This window comes from Neopelma chrysocephalum, unplaced genomic scaffold, assembly GCF_003984885.1.
Source record: "Neopelma chrysocephalum unplaced genomic scaffold, ASM398488v2 Primary Assembly neopelma1_23, whole genome shotgun sequence".
NCBI classification, from domain to species: Eukaryota; Metazoa; Chordata; class Aves; order Passeriformes; family Pipridae; genus Neopelma; species Neopelma chrysocephalum.
The window spans coordinates 2,024,540-2,042,298 of record NW_020897691.1 but is presented as its reverse complement, the minus strand read 5'-3'; the positions used below and the strand labels follow the sequence as shown (position 1 = coordinate 2,042,298).

General features: G+C 39.2%; 2 protein-coding genes across 20 annotated transcripts in view; one reads left to right on the top strand and one right to left on the bottom strand.

Annotated features, from left to right (window-relative positions):
- WDR64 (WD repeat domain 64) overlaps nucleotides 1-5,892 on the top strand; it is a 72,070-nt gene extending 66,178 nt beyond the window's left edge. For 9 of the 10 annotated variants that reach the window (XM_027684274.1, XM_027684250.1, XM_027684259.1 and 6 more), the window contains 5 exons: nucleotides 89-271; nucleotides 2,416-2,515; nucleotides 4,762-4,836; nucleotides 5,010-5,043; nucleotides 5,784-5,892. In XM_027684274.1, the coding sequence (XP_027540075.1) occupies nucleotides 89-271; nucleotides 2,416-2,515; nucleotides 4,762-4,836; nucleotides 5,010-5,043; nucleotides 5,784-5,866 (475 nt within the window). In that variant the 3' untranslated portion in view covers nucleotides 5,867-5,892. Of the gene's footprint in view, nucleotides 1-88; nucleotides 272-2,415; nucleotides 2,516-4,761; nucleotides 4,837-5,009; nucleotides 5,044-5,783 lie in introns of those variants that run through there. The other variant, XR_003534361.1, reaches the window with a different exon arrangement.
- Nucleotides 5,893-11,212: 5,320 nt separating this feature from the next.
- Nucleotides 11,213-17,644, bottom strand: LOC113968079. 10 transcript variants are annotated; one of them, XM_027684330.1, is made up of 5 exons: nucleotides 17,507-17,644; nucleotides 16,622-16,675; nucleotides 14,119-14,271; nucleotides 13,537-13,617; nucleotides 11,213-12,529 (listed from the first exon to the last, which is right to left on the bottom strand). In XM_027684330.1, exon 5 carries the CDS (start codon nucleotides 12,493-12,495, stop codon nucleotides 11,536-11,538), a length of 960 nt encoding a protein of 319 aa, XP_027540131.1. In that variant the 5' UTR covers nucleotides 12,496-12,529; nucleotides 13,537-13,617; nucleotides 14,119-14,271; nucleotides 16,622-16,675; nucleotides 17,507-17,644; the 3' UTR covers nucleotides 11,213-11,535. The 10 variants fall into 10 exon arrangements, with proteins under 10 accessions (XP_027540131.1, XP_027540138.1, XP_027540121.1 ...); XM_027684337.1 differs by having other exon boundaries at nucleotides 13,537-13,612; XM_027684320.1 differs by lacking the exon at nucleotides 13,537-13,617.
- Nucleotides 17,645-17,759: the final 115 nt, after the last annotated feature.

The following is a 17,759-nucleotide window of genomic DNA, read 5'->3' as shown; positions in this document are numbered from 1 at the left end:
GTTATTGTAGACAGGTATTTTCTCACTTTTGTTCCACTTCTAAAAGTATCCATTTTTCCTTTCTGTCCTTTGGCACTGCTGTCTGTAGGATTTGGCATGCTGACAGTGGATACTATTTTGGTTACTTTGGACAATCTAGGAAGTTTGAATTATCAGACACCAGTCGGTTGATTTTGCCTCCTGATGTTAATAACTTTACTGCTATAATTAAAGAGGAAAGCAAGCCTATGGAAAAGAAGGCTGAATATCCTCTCATGCTGGACAAAGACAAGTAAGATCTCATAAATTTACATTCATGTATGATTGGGGGAACAGTTTTGAAAATATACTTTAAAAGCATCTTTCACCTGAAGGTCAGAAAAATATTAGCACTATGAGTTATTTAGAAAAATTGTTTTTAAAGTTGTTTTTTACCCAGCATGGATAAATCTTTTAATTGTTATGACTAGGTGACAGTCATGATTAGATTCAAGATTTGAATTCAGTAATAGTGATGACTAGATAATTGTCTCAGCTTTTAGCCTAACTATAGACTGTATATTATGTACACTGTTCAGGTTAGCAGCCTGTTACTTTCATATTCCAGAAGTTGCTATACTTCTGATGTCCCCAAAAACATTTTGAAAAATCTTAATGTGAATAGTTTCAACCAAAACACAAATCCTTCTAGAAGAATAAATCAAATTTAATCTTTCAGTTTAAAAAATGGTCATCTTAAATTTGATGAGATGTTTATGGATACATTCATGTACATGGATAATGGATTCACAGATCATGACATTCTGAAACTGGCATAAATGTCATGTGTTTGATAGCAGCATTGGACTTTTCTTCTAGGTAGAGTTCTCAAGGGATATGGCTTAGTTATAAGTCATTGGTCCTTGGTCCTCTAGTTTAAGTCATATTTCTAGTCCTGAACTCCCTGGTTCATTAATTAGTGGGTTGACAAAGACATCTTCAGTGGCAACACACACAAGTGTCTTTAGTAACAAAGTAGTCCAAATCTGGGAAAAAATATTTCAGGGCTTAAAAAGTCATGCATGCTTTAGTGGTAAGATTTCATATAGCATGTGCAGTATGAGGCTGTCTTTTAACCAAAGCACTTTGGGACAATGGAAAATCTCTAGGGTGTTTTACTGTTACCCCATTTAATTCAGTATCCTGCTAACACTTGTTATTCCATGGAGTTCTTCCTAATATGAGTAGTCTCACTGTAGTCAGAACAGTAACTCATCAATAGAGAGAAGTGCTTGGCTGTGTTTGAAGGACTAACCCCTGTAGTCCTTTGGAATAGTCAGCAGCTAGTTTGAAATCTCTGAAATCAAAGAGACTATCATTAAGTCAGCTAACCTTAAAGAAACTGTGTCAAATTGTGACTACTTTTTGAGGATTCTTCAAATATTTCAGTAAAGGAGATTGGCTTCATACATTTAAACACATTAATTACACAAAGAGCAAGCAAATGAAAAAACCTTAACTCTGTAGAGAACTGGGGAAAAAACCAGCCACATGCTGCTGTACCCTCCAGCAGATCAATACATCTAGCTCAGTGTCATCTGCAAACTAACTGAGGGAGCACTCAATCCCCTCGTCCAGATCGTTGATAAAGGTATTAAACAGAACTGGCCCCAGTACTAAGCCCTGGAGAATACCATTTGTGTCTGGCTGCCAGCTGGATTTAATTCCATTCATCAGCACTCTCTGGGCCTGGCCATCCAGCCAGTTTTTACCCAGTGAACAGTACACCATCCAAGCCATGAGCAGACAGTTTTTCCAGGAGAAAGGTGGGGGAAAATATTCCCCAAATGTGCACATACCCAAAAAGAGCACAAACCCAGCTGAGTACAGTTAAGCAAGCATCCCAGGTGATCTATTGAAAAATGCCAGCATGTAGATAGGCCCATACAGAAGAACAGTCTCAATTTCTCTCTGTAGTTCATAATTCCTTAGCTTATGAGATCCGACTTAATTTTTCTAATTATAAATGAAACTGTGTTAATCTGCACTATCAGACACTCTAGATAGTTTCTTCTCATGACTAAGTTTGGAAACCAGACAAATGAGCAAGAGAAACCTTCTTTGTTACAAAAGTTGTGTTCAGGAATTGTAGTTAGAACTGATGGAAATCCTGAAAAACCATAAGACAGTGAGCACAAGGCTGTTATAAGAAGTGTTTTTATTAACATGTCCTGCCTTCTACTGCCTTCTACAGATGACAGCCAGTACTTAAATTGACAAAGTGTTAGTGAAGCACTTAATAACACCTATGAAGGTCCTAATATAACTTATATTGTGAAGATATATGGAATAATTTATATTTCAAAATAATTTCATTTTGGAACTAGATAAGAATGTTGCATTCAAAATCATCATTTTGATAGGAACATCAGATTTTTTTCTGTCTTGTGTGTACAGGTGGAAGTCCCTGACCAGATTACCTTTAGTTTTAGAAAAGGCTCAACATACAAATGTAATTCAGGACTTCAAGTTTTTCCAAGCTCTGGCTCCTGAAAAGGTAGCTAATGTATATGACAAATTTGTTTCTGTTCTGTGCAACATATAGGAAATGCAATTGTATTTCTCATTTAGAAATTATCTACAAATAACCCCATGTATCCCTATCACTCCATGGACAAGCTAGAACAAAAATGCATAAACAGAGGGATCTAAGAAACCTCCCTGGTTTTTATTCTCATTTTTCACATTTTCAAATTTCAGTTTAGAAGGTAGTACACTCTGATTCACTCGTTTAACAGAATTTAAAAAACAAACAAACATACAAACCCAAATACAAACAACCACCAAAAAACTCCACAACCTAGAATTTTCCCATACTTCAACAGAAAACCTAAATATCTTCAGTTTACTTGAAGGAAGTGTGAAAGTACTAGAACAATAGACAGTGAATTCCTGGTTACACACAATAATTCTTTCAGGGTTCCTATGAAATCAGAAACCAGGAGAGACCTGAGTTAGATTTCATTATGAATGCTTTCTACAACTCTAACTGAATATCGGTGGAGCTCCTCCATTTTTACCTGGCTCAGCCCTTAAAAGTCATGGGAACAGATAAAACTTCTTCTCTTGCAGTTGTAGTAGAAAAGCAAAAATACACCAATTCTATGGCCCCTGGCCAAAAAAAACTTCCATTCACACCTTTCTGACCATTCTTTGACAACATCTAGTGAGGGGTATGAACTCTTAATATCTTTTCCTAAGCTTTGTGGTACCATGAGTCTCCTGCATACCACAATCTCATATTCTAATGTGGCCAGCAAAGATCCAAACAGTAGTCAGTGAAAAACAACATGCATCAAAGAGAGAAGGCAGTTTTCATTGGTCCTCTGCTGTTCAACAGCTGTAGATACAGCACTGTGTAATAAGAAAACAGTGTTAGTGGGGAAGAAATATGTCAATGCTGGTATAAAACATTAAATTTACCGTAGCAAAGTCAGTGGTTTAGTACATTGTCGGACACATGAATAGAAATTGGCTTGGCTTTGGGTTTTACCAAGTCACTCAAAAAAAGGATTGTCTGGAGGTCTCATAGCAGAAAATACTTGATATACATTAGCACTGGAGTCCCATTCTGACTGAGTTTTCAATGAGAAAAAGGTTTGATTTCCTATCATTTGCCTTAGAGCAGAACAAAACAGTGAGCTTCGGTTTGCACTTCAGACTGCAGATGTGCTATTCAGTGGCATTGATTAGCTCACTGTAATCCAGTTGTCCTGTTTTTCTGAAATGGTTAATGCCTAGTAATCAATGCAAGTCAGTAATGCTTAAAATTGACAGAAACTTGAAGATATTCCTTTAGGAATGTTTTACATTGTTGAAGATGTGGTATCTCTTAAAGTGTTACTACTGTGTGTAAGACCATGAGAAAAATGTAAGAAAATCTCTCCATAATGGACCATTTCAAAATAAACTCACATTTTCAAATTTGAAGGAAACAAGAGTTCTTTGCAGTATATCAAGTTGTAGGTGCTTTTTTTTGTTTCCTTTTTGGAGGCCCAGAAATTGTCTTCTTCGTGTGAAATCACAGCCATTTCATGTAGAGGCAGTTTCATTTCCTGCCCTGTCCATAGGTTAATACCTAGTTAAGTCTCAGGATACATGTGACCGTGGATAAACTGTCAAGGTACCCCAAATATTTTCACAGATTCAAAGCTTTCAGCAATTAGCAGAAACATTTTGTTCATCTGCATCTTTCCCAACTGGCTGCTAAAGTGTTTGTGATTTGCACAGCCCAACAGAAGAATAGCCAGACTGACAGCTGTGATGAAATTATCATCTGGGGGCAAGTCCTTACTCCATTACACCTTGGCTAGACTTGCACTGTCCTCTGCTAACATGCATCCACCAAACCAGACAAGTACCCTGAAAATTATTCCTTTATTGAGTCTATCCAAAGTGTTAATAGGTGAGAGAACTAAGTGTTTAAAACTAGCTTTAACTTAGGTGACAAAAAGCATTTTGATGTTCATTATCTTGATTTTGTGCCCCTTGTGAAGCTGGAATTTTGCTGGTTGTGCATTTTCTATGCAGAAGATTGATCCCCTCCTATGAAAAAAATGTTCAAGGCAGTTTGTACATGGTACAAAGAAAACCTGTCCATAAACCATAATCTCTTTACATAGTAATGCTATACATTTCTTCAGATAACATGAATGTTAACATGCAATTCAATAACAGAAGTAATGTCTTCATTACCTTTTGGCTTCAGCTAGTAATGCGCTGACTTTGGCTTCCCTTGGTCAGATGGAACCTCAGGAAATTTTTCAGACTGGAAGCAAAGAAGCTGGTGCAGTATATGGGATTCTTCCTATATATGAGGTGAGCACAAGTGTTTTCTCCTTTTTGCAGTGGTGTTCATACAGCAGCAGCCATTAGCAGTAGGACATCATTACAGTGATGTACTCTGACATTCTATTGTTAACTGTCTGCTTCTCAATTTAATTTTCTCACATGATTTGCATTACTACCTAACCAACTCCATCTGATGGAAGCTTGAGATTCCAGCTGAAGTGAGCATGCCAAAAAGTGAGTATTCCAGGCATTTACTTCTCCTGTTCAACCTCACATCATTAATTTTTTGCTCAGACTTGAATCTTTCAGCCAGTCCAAAAACTATTTATTCTCATCTGCCCAAAGCTTTGGGTATTGTAAGGTAGTACTATTTTATGGGTACTATTGATTTGATCTATTGCAAGCTGTCTAGCAAAGCTTCCTGGGTTGTTCCTTCTATGGAGAAAGATTGGAATATTCCATAGCCCACCTATCATAGGATGAAAAGAATCATCCCTAGCAAAGGTGCTGATCTCTTTCTATAGGGGGAACCTAGAGAACTAGCTTGGATAAGACTCCTAACTCCTAGATGGCTAGTTAGGTGGGATGAATAGGGTACTCTGCAACATATGTATGACTTAATGCTTGTACATGCAGCACTGCAGAGTGTCTCAGAAAAGAGCAAACTCAGGAGCACAATGTTCAAAAAGTTGGCACATTTGCTATTCTTCTGACCATTAATGTGCTTTGGAAATCTGTGTTTTGTTTTCTTTCAGAAAGAGAAAATAAAATACAGGGGTCTTGTGCCTTGGTAAATTAGGAGCAGAAACTGCTCTGAAGCCAATGGCACTTCAATGGATTTACAATGCAGTCAAATCAGACTTTTTTGTGAGCTACATGTACAAAAAATATTTTTTTGTCTATTCTGTTACAAAATGTTATCACTCTGGTCTATTCACCTCAATATATTAATTAGTTCTTGAAATTTTCTAAAGGTCTTCAGAGGATCAAAGCTATGAAGTCCACTGGATGGACAATGGATAGAGATTCCAATGAAGATGAGGGTCAAGACAAATAAACATAGCATCCATCTTCACAAAAGTGGAATAGCAGATTCCTTTTATCATATTTTAATTTTTTAATATTATATTTAAAATCCATTTCATTATTAAGTAGAACATATAGAAATCAAATCCTTACTTCTATTCCAGTCCTTCATGCAGAGAATATATTCTAATAAAGCCAGTGTATGACTATAACTAGATACTCACAGGAAAGCCCATTTGACTCCACTTCTCAATGGTTAAGAAGGAAAAGCACCTTACTATGATTAACTGCTTAAAGATTCTGTGATTCTGTGATTCCTTCCAATTGTTTTGTTAATGCTATACATACAAGTCTTCAGAATTATTATTTTAATACCTTTTAGTGCCAATATTTTGTTTGTTCAGAAGATGCCTTGACCAGAATTGTTAGCAGCATGAAATGGCCATATTAACCAAAAAGTTCACTTTCAGCTGCTCAGATTCCTTTGGGTTTATGCTGTGTTAGAAATGCACTAACATGTAATAGTAAGAAAAATCTATTTAGATAAGATTTTTTTAAAATTAGTTTTTCTGGTCAGCTTACTGTCTGTCAGTTCTGGTTTATGGGGGAAATCCTGATCCCTTGTGGAACTAATTTAAATCTTAGCAATGCAGATTTAAAATAGTAAAAAACCCTATAAATCAACTCAATTGACCCCAATTATTTTCACCATTTTATTATTATATAATACATACCAAGCCTAGGGCATGATAGATATGTTTAAAGGAAGGTCTGTGTATTCAGGGTGTAATAAGGGTGAAAGTTTAATAGCATTATTTTATCATTACTGTAATTCAATATGAACTGCTTACACCTAACTCTGGTAAGAAATTTCAAAATTTTTAAAAGTTGCTCAGCATATTTTATGATGATCAGAAAATATACTCCTTTTCAGCAGTTGCCAGTGGGTATTTACTTAATGAAAGACTAGTAACAATGTCATTCTGGTGGATTTTGAATTAATTAAATGAGCTAAAACCTACTTAATATCTTTCCAATTTTTATGATTGGACCCTGAATCCTTTATTTCAATCTGTGCCTTTAGATAGCATGAGAAGAGAACTGACAAATGTTGGAAACTGATAACCTCAACGACATTTAAGAAAGCTATTGCTTTCTTAGGTTTCTCCCTTCTTTCATAGCACAGTAATGTCAGAAAGCTTTGTTCTTCTTGTGCTTTAGTCTCTATTTTCATCTAAACAGAGTCCCAATCTTTAACTAGCATGGGTATTAATAGCATCATATTGCACCATCTTTCATCCTGGGCTGCCCAATGAGCTGGCATTCTGCTTGGGAAAGCACATGATAAAAGGGGAAGGGATCTTGGGTTTATGTAAAAATCATTCCCATTGAAATCAGCAGATAGCCCATGGAACATCTAAGAATTCATTATGGCCCTGAAACAAAGATCTTAATCAGGACCAGTGTAGTATTTATTATATAAAAGAAAATGCTCTTGCTTGAGATCTCAGATAAGATATCTGTTTCCTTAGGGAAGATATTTCAGGAACTTCAATTATCAGGAATAAATAAAATTGGGTTTACACTGACAGAAAGATGTGTGAATTTTAGTGCCAAAGGAGATTGGCCGTATGATCCAGTCTAACCTTTTGAGTGACAGAAGGCAGAGAAACCAAGAATACTTTTTGTGGCCAAATGCCTGTTTGTGTCTCTATTTTGGTTTCCAGTTGAAGGGAGCATCCTAAGGGTCTCAACATACATTTGCTCCCAGTTATTCTCCATGTCAAAACTGCTGGTTTCCTCTCTGCTTCAATTTGTCCAGTTTGAACTTCTGTACATTGAATATCATACTGACATTTTTCCTGCCAGATTAAGCTTCACCAGCCATCAAAAATCCTTTCCAGAGACTATTCTTCTTAATCAAAGAATCACAGAATGGTTTGGGGTTGTGGTGGGTTGACCTTGGCCAGATGCCAGGTGCCCACCCAGCCACTCTATCACTCCCCTTCCCAGCCAGACAGGGGAGAGAGTAAGGTGGAAAAAACAACTCGTGGGTTGCGATAAGGCAGTTTATTTAAAGCAAAAAGCAAAGTGGAAGCTTGCGCGTGCAAAAGCGAAGCAAAGTGAAAGCAGGGTTTATTCTCTACTTCCCATGAGCAGCAATGATCTGCCACTCCTGAGAAGCAGGGCTTCAGCACATGTGACGGTTTCTCAGCAGGCAGCCATTGGAGACAATGAATGCCCACCTTCCTGCTCCTTGCCTTAGCTTTTATATCTGAGCTGACATATGATATGGAATATCCCTTTGGTCAGTTTGGGTCAGCTGGCCTACTTGGGTCCCCTCCCAGGATCTTGCCCTCAGCTGTGGAAGGAATGTTACAGTGCTGATGCTGTGCTCAGCAGTAGCCAAAACACTGATGTGTTGTCAACACCCTTCTAGCTGCCAATTCAAAGCACAGCACTGTGAGGGCTACTGAGGGGAAATGAGCTCCAGCTCAGCCAGACCCAATACAGGGGTGGAGGGGGCCTTAAAGACCATCTAATTCCAACCCCCCTGCCATGGTGAGGGACACCTTCCACTAGACGTGGAAGAAGTTCCCTAAAGCCTCATCCAGCCTGGTTCTGAACACTTCCAGAGATGAAGTCAATGTCTGCTCTCCATGATCCAATCAACTTGTCTGAGATGAGAGTAAGGAGTGGCCTGGGCATTTAGCTGAGGGGAAGTGCATTGCATCTTCAGGAGTCAGTTATAGGCCTGGAAGCAGTGTGTTATACTGACATGCCACTCAATCTGAACTAACAAGCCCTGTCAGCTCCAATAGGTTCTGCATGGCTCTGGCTCCAGTATCCTTGCAGATGCTCCACAAGCCTCTGGTTCTGTTCCCTCCAAAACCCCTATGAAACAGAAAATCAGGGGAGTGTGATACGTAGAAATCACATCTCCAACTGTGTGAGCTTGAAGGCAAAAGCAAAACATAGTGTTCTCCTTTACCCAGGTTCTATGAGCCTCCCAATTACTTTTGGTAGCAAAGTTACCAGTAGTTTGAGCTTCGTGAGTCTCTCACTATAAGGCAAATTTCTGTAGACTTTTTATCTCTTTTTAGACTTTTCATCACAGTGGTTATCTTTTTGCTAAGTTTCTGCCTTAGAAATCCATTTTTTACTCATAATCCTACAAGAATAATATACTCAAAAGAAGAGTTAATATACCCTGCTGTTTCTGCCTGTTAGTTTCTTGCTTATGCTTTCAAAGAACATGTTCATCCTCTAAGCCAGAAGTGTGCCTGCTGAGCTCATATTCAATTAATTATCCATCATGATTCCTCAATCCTTCCTGGCATTTCAGCATTCCAGGACAGTATCACGACATGAATACATACACAGAATACATATTCTATTGTCCTTTCGCTAAAGGTACCACTCCTTGCCTAGTGTGTCACTTTAGTGAGTACTTAATCCATATAAATAGTGCCATTGTTACCTACTATTTTGAGGAAAATAGCAGGTTTTCTATATCACTGGCATTGAATGGTGTTTGATCTGCTGTCTTTCTTGAAAAGACATTCTTCTCATGAGCAGAATATATGATGATTTGCAATGTTTTACCTGTCTCCAACTTGTTATAGGGCTAAGATAGATTTAGGAGTAACTGCATTTTTTCTTTAGCAAAATATCTTGTGGGAGTATATTTAAACTTATTGTGATCAGCTGTACTAGGTCTGGCTGAGATTAATGTAATTTTCTTCATAGTAGCCTGTATGGTTCTGTGTCCTGGATTTGTGATTAAATAATGTTGATAAGACACCGGTGTTTTGGCTATCACTGAGCAATGCCTGCACAGCAACAAGGTGCATTTTTCCCCACACCCAGTGAGTAGGCTGGGGATGCACAAGAAGCTGGGAAGGGACACAGCTGGGACAGCTGACCTAAACTGACCAGAACTATTCCATACCATATGGAATAAGCTCTTAGCAATAAGAGCTCACAGAATGGAGGAGGAAACCAAGATGTTCATGGTTATAGTGTCTGTCTTCCCAAGTAACCATTCATTATGCATGCTAAGGCCCTGCTTCCCAGGAAGTGGCTAAACATCTGTCTGCTGATGGGAAGTAGTGGTTGAATTCCTTATTTTGCTTTGCTTGGACATGCAGCTTTGCTTCACCTATTAAACTGCCTTCACTGTGGCCTATGAGTTTTCTCGCTTTTGCTTTTCCAAATCTCTTCCCCCGTCCTACCGGAAGAAGTAAGGAAGCACACAAGCAACTGGGAAAGTACTTGCTGTCTGCCAGGGTCAGCCCACTGCATTAACTAACATTGTGATTAAAACTAAAATCAGCTTTGTCTGACAAACCAAGTGGCACCAGAAAAAGTGTAATCTTCCATTTACTATTTATGTTCCCTTCATCCAACCCATGATTTAGCAGTTAGTGTATGAAAGGTAACATTCCTAGAATTCTGAGTCCTATTTCCCTTTGAAACAGCAACATCAGCTTTCTTCCAGTTACCTGAAAATTTCCTAGTCTTCAAAGAATAAAAATGGTCAGGTTCAGAGAGCTCCTTACCCATTTCTTTTGATGCTCTTTTGTGTTATGTTTTATCATTGTGCAATAATTTCTCTTTGATATTGTCCCTATTAATAGTTAGACCTAAACTATTTTACTGTGGTTGCAAGATGCAGATCTCCCACTTCTCTTCAGTTTATTAATTCACTATTTACTTCTCAGAACTATTTACTTATTGTTTTCTTTTTACCAAACTTTTAGCACTGCTACGATTTCATAGATTCTTAATTTTCAAACGTTACTCTTTTCAGTCTTGCTTTCTGCTCCCTTTGGTTTTCCTTATCAATTGCCTGTGTTTTCCAAGAGCTGATTTGTACTCATGGCTATTCATGCCTCTATATTCTCCACTGTGCAGAAAAACCTATCCATGATGTAGTACTATTCCCAGTAACAATCAAGTGTTTAATCCTATGCTGATTCAAATCAATGGACCGGCTATCAGGAGGGAATCGTGCTGTAACTAAAACTGTCAAAAATGAACGATGTGTATGTGCTATCTTTATCAGCCTTCCATCCAGTCACTACCTTGCTATTTAAACTGTGACAAATTTACAGTGCTGTGTTCTCAGATTTTTGTTCCCTAATTCATTAAACTAACAAAACCTGAGTAGTTCAGACTGCATGTCATCGCTCAGCATTACTGTTTACTTGAGTTCCAACTCCTAGGCCTTTATAAACACCAAATGGAAACCAATCCTGGCCTCAAATATTTTACACAATAATATTATCCAGCTGTCTTTCTTAAGTGTCAAAAGAAAAGCAGAGGCATTTATTTCTTTGAACAGATAATCCACTAAAGCACTGCACAGAATTCATTAGAGGATTAGTTGTTTATTATGTGCGAGAGAATAGAGGATGACACTGGAAAGAAATTAAACACAGAAATACTTCCAAATAAACCCACTTATAGCAGTCTTTTCAATGCTGGATCTAGTACAAAGCTGTGTGTTAATGGACTTGTTGGTATTAGCTGTGGATTTTCTCTATGTCAATGTCTCTGTATTCCTTTGCAGGTTAGTTTCTTTCCACCGGCATCCACAATTATATTGCAGGCTTAAATGTTCCAGGTGAATGAGTTGTTCTGTTAATTCAGATCATTACTGAATTAAGGAAAGGTACCTTAACAACACAACCTCTTTCAGCATGGCAGAAATTCATGCTTGTACTGGCTACAGTAGTTAGTTTGCCAGAATTTCATTACAGCCCTTGCCAGTGCTTTACAAAATCTGGGACGCTCTTCAGCTGCCCTCACCCACTGGGGTAGTTCAAGCTGAATGGCATCAACGGTGCCAGAACTACGGGAACCAAACGTCTTTGTTATGTATCCACCACTATAATAGCTCCCATTATTTGGGCTAGGATTGGATGGAGAAGGCACACAAACATAACTGTTATTTTGTTCTTCAATATATTTACCCAAACTTCTGTTCCCTGAAACCAAGGTCTCAGAAGACACGTTGACTAGCTGATTGGACAGATGGCTAATTGAGGAACATGATGCAGAAAAAACACCTGAGTTAAGGGAAGATTTAGAAAGTGTGTAACCTAGTTCTATCCACCTTTCAGGATGTGCTTGTCCATGGATATCCAGAATCAGGCCCCCTGACATCTGTGATTTTGCAGTGGTCAAAAATCCCATATAGTCCTCCCAGGCCTGTTCTGCTTGGGGAATTCCAAAGGAGGCTTCTTCCTTTTCCCTGTTAGCATCCATCTTGAACCTCTGTAGGTGGTTTATAATGATATGTGGGAAGAAGCCATCAGTAATATTGTTGATTTCTTCAGCAAGAGTCTGAGCCACCTCTATAGTATACCTGTCTTGGTTGGTAGACACTTTGCATTTCTTATAATTTTGAATACTTCCAGGAGGACAGTCATGAGAGAAAATACAGGAGGATAACTTTGCATCCCAACAGGCAGCCTCTCGATCAGGGATGTCTTTAGGTTCCATTGACCCACCATGTGGGACAGAGAGAATCAGGTTCATGTTGCCCACTTGATATTCTGTGAAATTATTATGACCGAATACAACATCTTTGGTGCCACTAACTTTCAAAAGCAAAGATGAAATGGAAAGGAGGAAGAGATACATATTTTTCATTTGCTGCTGGAAGGAATGTGGAATATATCAGTACCTACAAAAAAGCAAAAGACAGATTATAGATCACTTACATCCGGGAACACATGAGAGACTGTTCAGCTGCTGCTGGAATTATTAGTTACTGATTAAACTATTGTAATTTTATTACGTGTACCACAAAGAAGAAAACCTACATGAGAAACAGAAATTAGGAGGGCATTTATTATGGCTAGATGTAACTGATGAAAGGGAAATAGTAGGTTACTGGGCCTCCCTCATTTCCCCAGAAAGCAAAAACAATATGCGATCATCTAATCTGATTCCAGAGAATTACTAAATCCCAGTAAAATATTGGAAATAATTTTTTTCCCCACCAAAGCCACCCTATTTTCACCTACGAAATGTAAGAAAATTCTGGCAAAAGTTGATAGAACATCTCTATTTCATTGACCCACAGGAAATATCTTTCCATTATCAATGTATAAATTAGAAGCTATGTCAGCATTGGGCTTCTGTAAAATAAGGAGACAGATAAAAATTGAGAGCTACCAAGCTCTGTCTCTAACTGTACTCCAGGCTGTTATTTTGAGACTTCTATAGATAGGTAACAGGGAGTTCTTTAAGTAGTGACTCTGTTCTCTTTAGTTTGCAAGTCTCCGTCCTCCTCAAGGGACATAAGATATTTTTAAGCCCTCAATAACTTTACCATTTTTTGGAAAGCTGGAATTCAACAAGATGCTGACAGGTCTTTCTGGTTTGAAGGCATGACATCTCTAGAAAGATCAGTGTAAGTGTGTTGGATGGATGTAATATGAATCAGTAAAATCAGTAAAAAGCAGAATAAAAAAGGATACTTTTCCCCTCCATTAATTAAAAAAACCCTCAATATAGGCCAAATGAGGAGTATATAGACACATGCATTTGCATCACATCATCTGAGTGAGGGTGCCCTGTTGTCTGTCCTGCCCCTATCATTACATCACCTGTAGAAATGCAGAGGATAAGAGAAGCAGACAAAGGAGAAATAAAGAAGATCTGCAAGACTCTATCCACAACATCTACCTAAGAGCATGTATTACAGCAGCCAGTAATACTGAGAGGGCAGGGTGCAGTGTGGAAGCACCGTCCCATCCGCCACCTACTCTAAGAAAGGGAGAGGGCAATATCACACAAATAATGCAGCAAAATATTTGTTTCCTGCTATGAGGGAGTGCTACTGGCTTTTTAGAGATAACCTCTGCTGCCCACTGAGCTGGTCCACTCTGAGGAGCCTGTACCTGAAAAGTAAACATCTATCTTCCCCTCTTCTTTCTGGGCTGAAACTCCCATAAAAGTCTGTGAGCTGGAATCAGATCTCCAAGAATCTAACCTACAGTTTCCTGCAGGGCATGACCAAAAGATTTTTTGGTTTCATTTAAACACTTCAGTTAAAAGGTCCTTTTACTTGAGCTAAAACAAGATTTTGGCTTAAAACAAGACTTTACCCAAGGTCTTGTATAGTTCACACTTCCCTAGACTTCCCTGAGACAGACTTGCTAGTTCACAGTTCGCATTACCAGAAACATTGAGGAAAGGAATACTGTCAAAATCCTTTTTCTCAGAAATACTGACTGCACATATAGAGTAAGTCTAGGAATAGCTTACCTCAGGTGCAGTGGGGTCCAGCACCAAGTCAAATAAATTAACAGCAATGACTCCCAGGAGCTGCTCTCCTGCCCCAGGACTCAGGTTTCCTTTGTCTCAGGCTCTCGCTTAAAATACGATGCCACAGCTGTTCCTTTCCCACCATCTGCCAAACTGTTTGTTTCGTCAGCTGTTTTCTGCATCAGTTTGCTTGTCCTTTTGCAATTTCTTGTTAATGATTGAATCAAGCTGTTAATGCTACTAGATCATGCCTTAAAAATATATGGGGAGAGAGCTCTATAAAATTTTCCAAAATGGAAGAAAGTCACCTTGACACAGCTCAAGCTCTGGACAGACTTGGAGAGTCTGGAGGAACTCAGTGACCCCAGATTGGTTTAAAGAGTTTTCTGGACAACATACAGGGGATGCAGAGTGTGGGCTGATGGATAGAGTTAAACCTAGCGTGAATTCAGAATTTTAAGGTAAAAAGCAGCTGCAACTACCTGGATGGACGGAAGTCAACGTGCTCCCCAGTACAACAATAAACATCTGCTCAGAGAAACAGAAAGAAGTGGAGACTACGTGGCTCCCCTCCATTCTAATCCCAGCAGAATGGGAGAACATTGTGGTACTAAGACTGTACAGTACCTGTCTGATAAGGGAGAATCAAGATGTTCTGCTGCTGAAGCAAACAACCATGTCAAACCCCCTCCTCAGGTGCCAAACCATGACCACCATCCTCCTCCCATTAGGTGCACCAATCAGAAATAAAAAGTATTTATTACTATTAAACTCCACCCAAACATAAAGAAAATAGTGTAAAAGTAAGTTGGGGGTAGGGAGAAAGTGGGAGAAGACCTCCACCGAAACTGCTGAGATCTTCTCCTCCCCCAGAGGGATGCCTTGAGTGAGAAATATGCTCTACATGTGTTAAATGCTGCTTTTAGGACTAGAGCTTTTGCTTGTGCTTACCCCATAGCATATTAATTAGATTGCTTCATATCAAAGCTTGTGCTTGCTTAATATATGTACCAGCAGACTGCTTTAAAACATATTTTTGCAGTAGACCCTATCACCAACAACCTTCAAAGCTTATTAATCTGTCACAATTTGTATTAATAAAACGTGTTATTCCATAAACTGTTAAAATGAGTCCTTGCAGTTGCCAGTGTAGGATAACATCTTGGCAGGACCCGCTGATTGGTCCTGGCTTTGTTGAGTTCCCCCTAACAAGGGAGGTCGGGGTACCCTCCAATCTTGTGAATCTGTTGGTGAAGGGTCTCCTTATGAGACACTGACAGACTGTCAGACACCAGGCTCTCAACTTTCCTGGGGGACTGATGAGCAAAAATCTGAACTCCCACCTTTCACATGACACAGAGGAAAAATATTAAGTCACAGTAATACAGGGTAGAACTCCTATTCAGGACTTCATCATAGCAAAAAACACAGCTTTTCAAACAATTTGAACCAAAAGGATTGGTGCCCAGAGAAGCACAGAAGCACCTGCAGCTAGAAGGAATATGCTAGAAAATTTACCTGTTAATCTTCTTCAGCACAAGGGTGAGATCCATGTGCATTAGGAACAAATTAACTGTAACAGGCTACAATTCCTCTGCTGATTGTAGACAAACTTACATTATTGTGAGGTTAAAAAAAAATCCACAATAATTTAAACTGGTAGTAATCACTGCAGGACTAGCTTGAAGATTTACCTGTAAAGAAAGGGAGAGTTTCTCCTGCCCTGCACCTTCAAAAGTGAAACTGAACTGCCCATTGCAGCACTCGGCCCCAGCTGAGCCTCCCTCTTCTCCCAGAAGTCTCTAGGGGCCAGGCTGAGCCCTGCAGCCACCTGGAACAGAGGTTTCACCCGCCCCCGGATGTAATATTTCAAAATGAAAGATCACAAAAAGGGAAAAAAGATATGCACTGGTACACTAGAGCTTACCATGCTTTTGTTGTCTATACTGACATATGGTTTTAGGATCAAAAAAAATTGCCACAAGCAGCACAGCCACACCAAAGGTAAGCTCAGAATAGCTAATATAATCAGCAGATAACCAAATCCAAACATTGGCAATGCATCGTGATGGCAGAGAGCACGTTTCCACTAGTAGTAAGATGGGAGGAGATCACAAAAATCATGCCTCCACTCATTTCCACAGGGTCACTCACGAGCAGCTTGGTTTTGCAGTTCACTGTCACACATGGATTAGTGGTTCTTTGCCTTTACTGCAAAAACCCAGGATCAAAGATAGTGTCAGAAAATCTTGGCACCTTCAGTCAAGCATGCTAAATTGAGCTCAATGAGCTTGACAAAGTATGATTTGGCAGAGCTGTGACTCCTTTACTACCTTATTGTCATGAAGAAGCTGGTGGGCACAGACCTTCCTGAAGCAGTAAATTTGCACAGGAAGGGAATACCGGAATTACCCTCACAGATCTCTTCTCTGGAAAATGAATCTAAGAGCTGTGTCCATTCATAGTGAAGAGATAAGAACTGTGACCAGACTAATGAGATTACCTAGGATTCTGATGCAGGAAATTATTATGGGATTCCTTCTGCTCTCTTCTGTACCTGTCAGGGCCATTAATAGTTTAAGAGAATTAGTTGGTAAGTGGGATGCTGCTCACAGAACTTGTGCTCTCGGGCTGGCATGACTGAAGAAGATGGCAGTTGCAATATTAACTCGATATACCAGGTTTTTATTAACTTTATTAACACTATTGATACAATATTTTCCTGATAAATGAGGAGTTTTTAAAAATATTTCTTCTGCTACTAAGTATGGTTTTAAGGATGTCTTTCTTTAGACTTCTCTCAAGTGTGTACGAGTGTGTTCACGAGTTTACTCATGGTAGTAAAGCCTGGCTTCTTAGATAAGCTAAAAAAAGCTGTGATAATATATCGTCCATAAATAGAAATTTCAATAAAAGAAACATAAAGGGTACAGTGAATGTAATATTGCTATCTATCAGAGAAAAATCAAATTTCCTTTCTAAGAAATTGATTAAATAGTCCAACTAAACTTCCAAATCAACTTCGTGAAATAAAACTGATCAAATTTTTAAGCAGTGAAGACAATATATTAGCAGTAATGAGGAGTTCACCGAAATTTTGGAAAAACTGGTATAAACCAGACTCATGATCTACTAATGTCACCATAGCTGATGCTCTAGTTGAGAGTGCTGGTTTTCATTCTGAGTATTTTAATGTCATGATGTCAATTGCAGCACCACCAGACACTGTATGGAAGTTCAGTAAAAAATCTGTAAGATATCCTTATCCATTGTAGTGCATAGAAAAGACTCATTTTGCTTTGTGTAAAGGTTAGTTGTTTACATCAGACACAGCGATCCCATTTCCTCCCTTTAGTCAGTGTTGAGAAAGAAGCAGTTCTAGAGATACTTCAGTGTACTTATCTTGGGCACCTATCTCAAATTTCCATCCGCAGATTCTCGGGTCACTGTGACGACGGCTCCCAAGCAGACCCCAGACTCTCCCCTCCGCTCCCCTCCCGAGCGCACAGACACCGCCCACAGGGGAGTGGAGCTCGCGCCGTAATGGCGCTCCCCTCTCCCGCGCGGGGCACGCTGGGGCTCGTAGTCTCCGCGCGCCGGGGGCGGGGCCACCGCCCTGAGCGCGCGCTTCTTGAAAGTGC

Excerpts from the sequence above, each read along its gene's own strand:
- LOC113968079 (XM_027684330.1), bottom strand. The coding sequence starts at position 12,495 with ATGAAAAATATGTATCTCTTCCTCCTTTCCATTTCATCTTTGCTTTTG.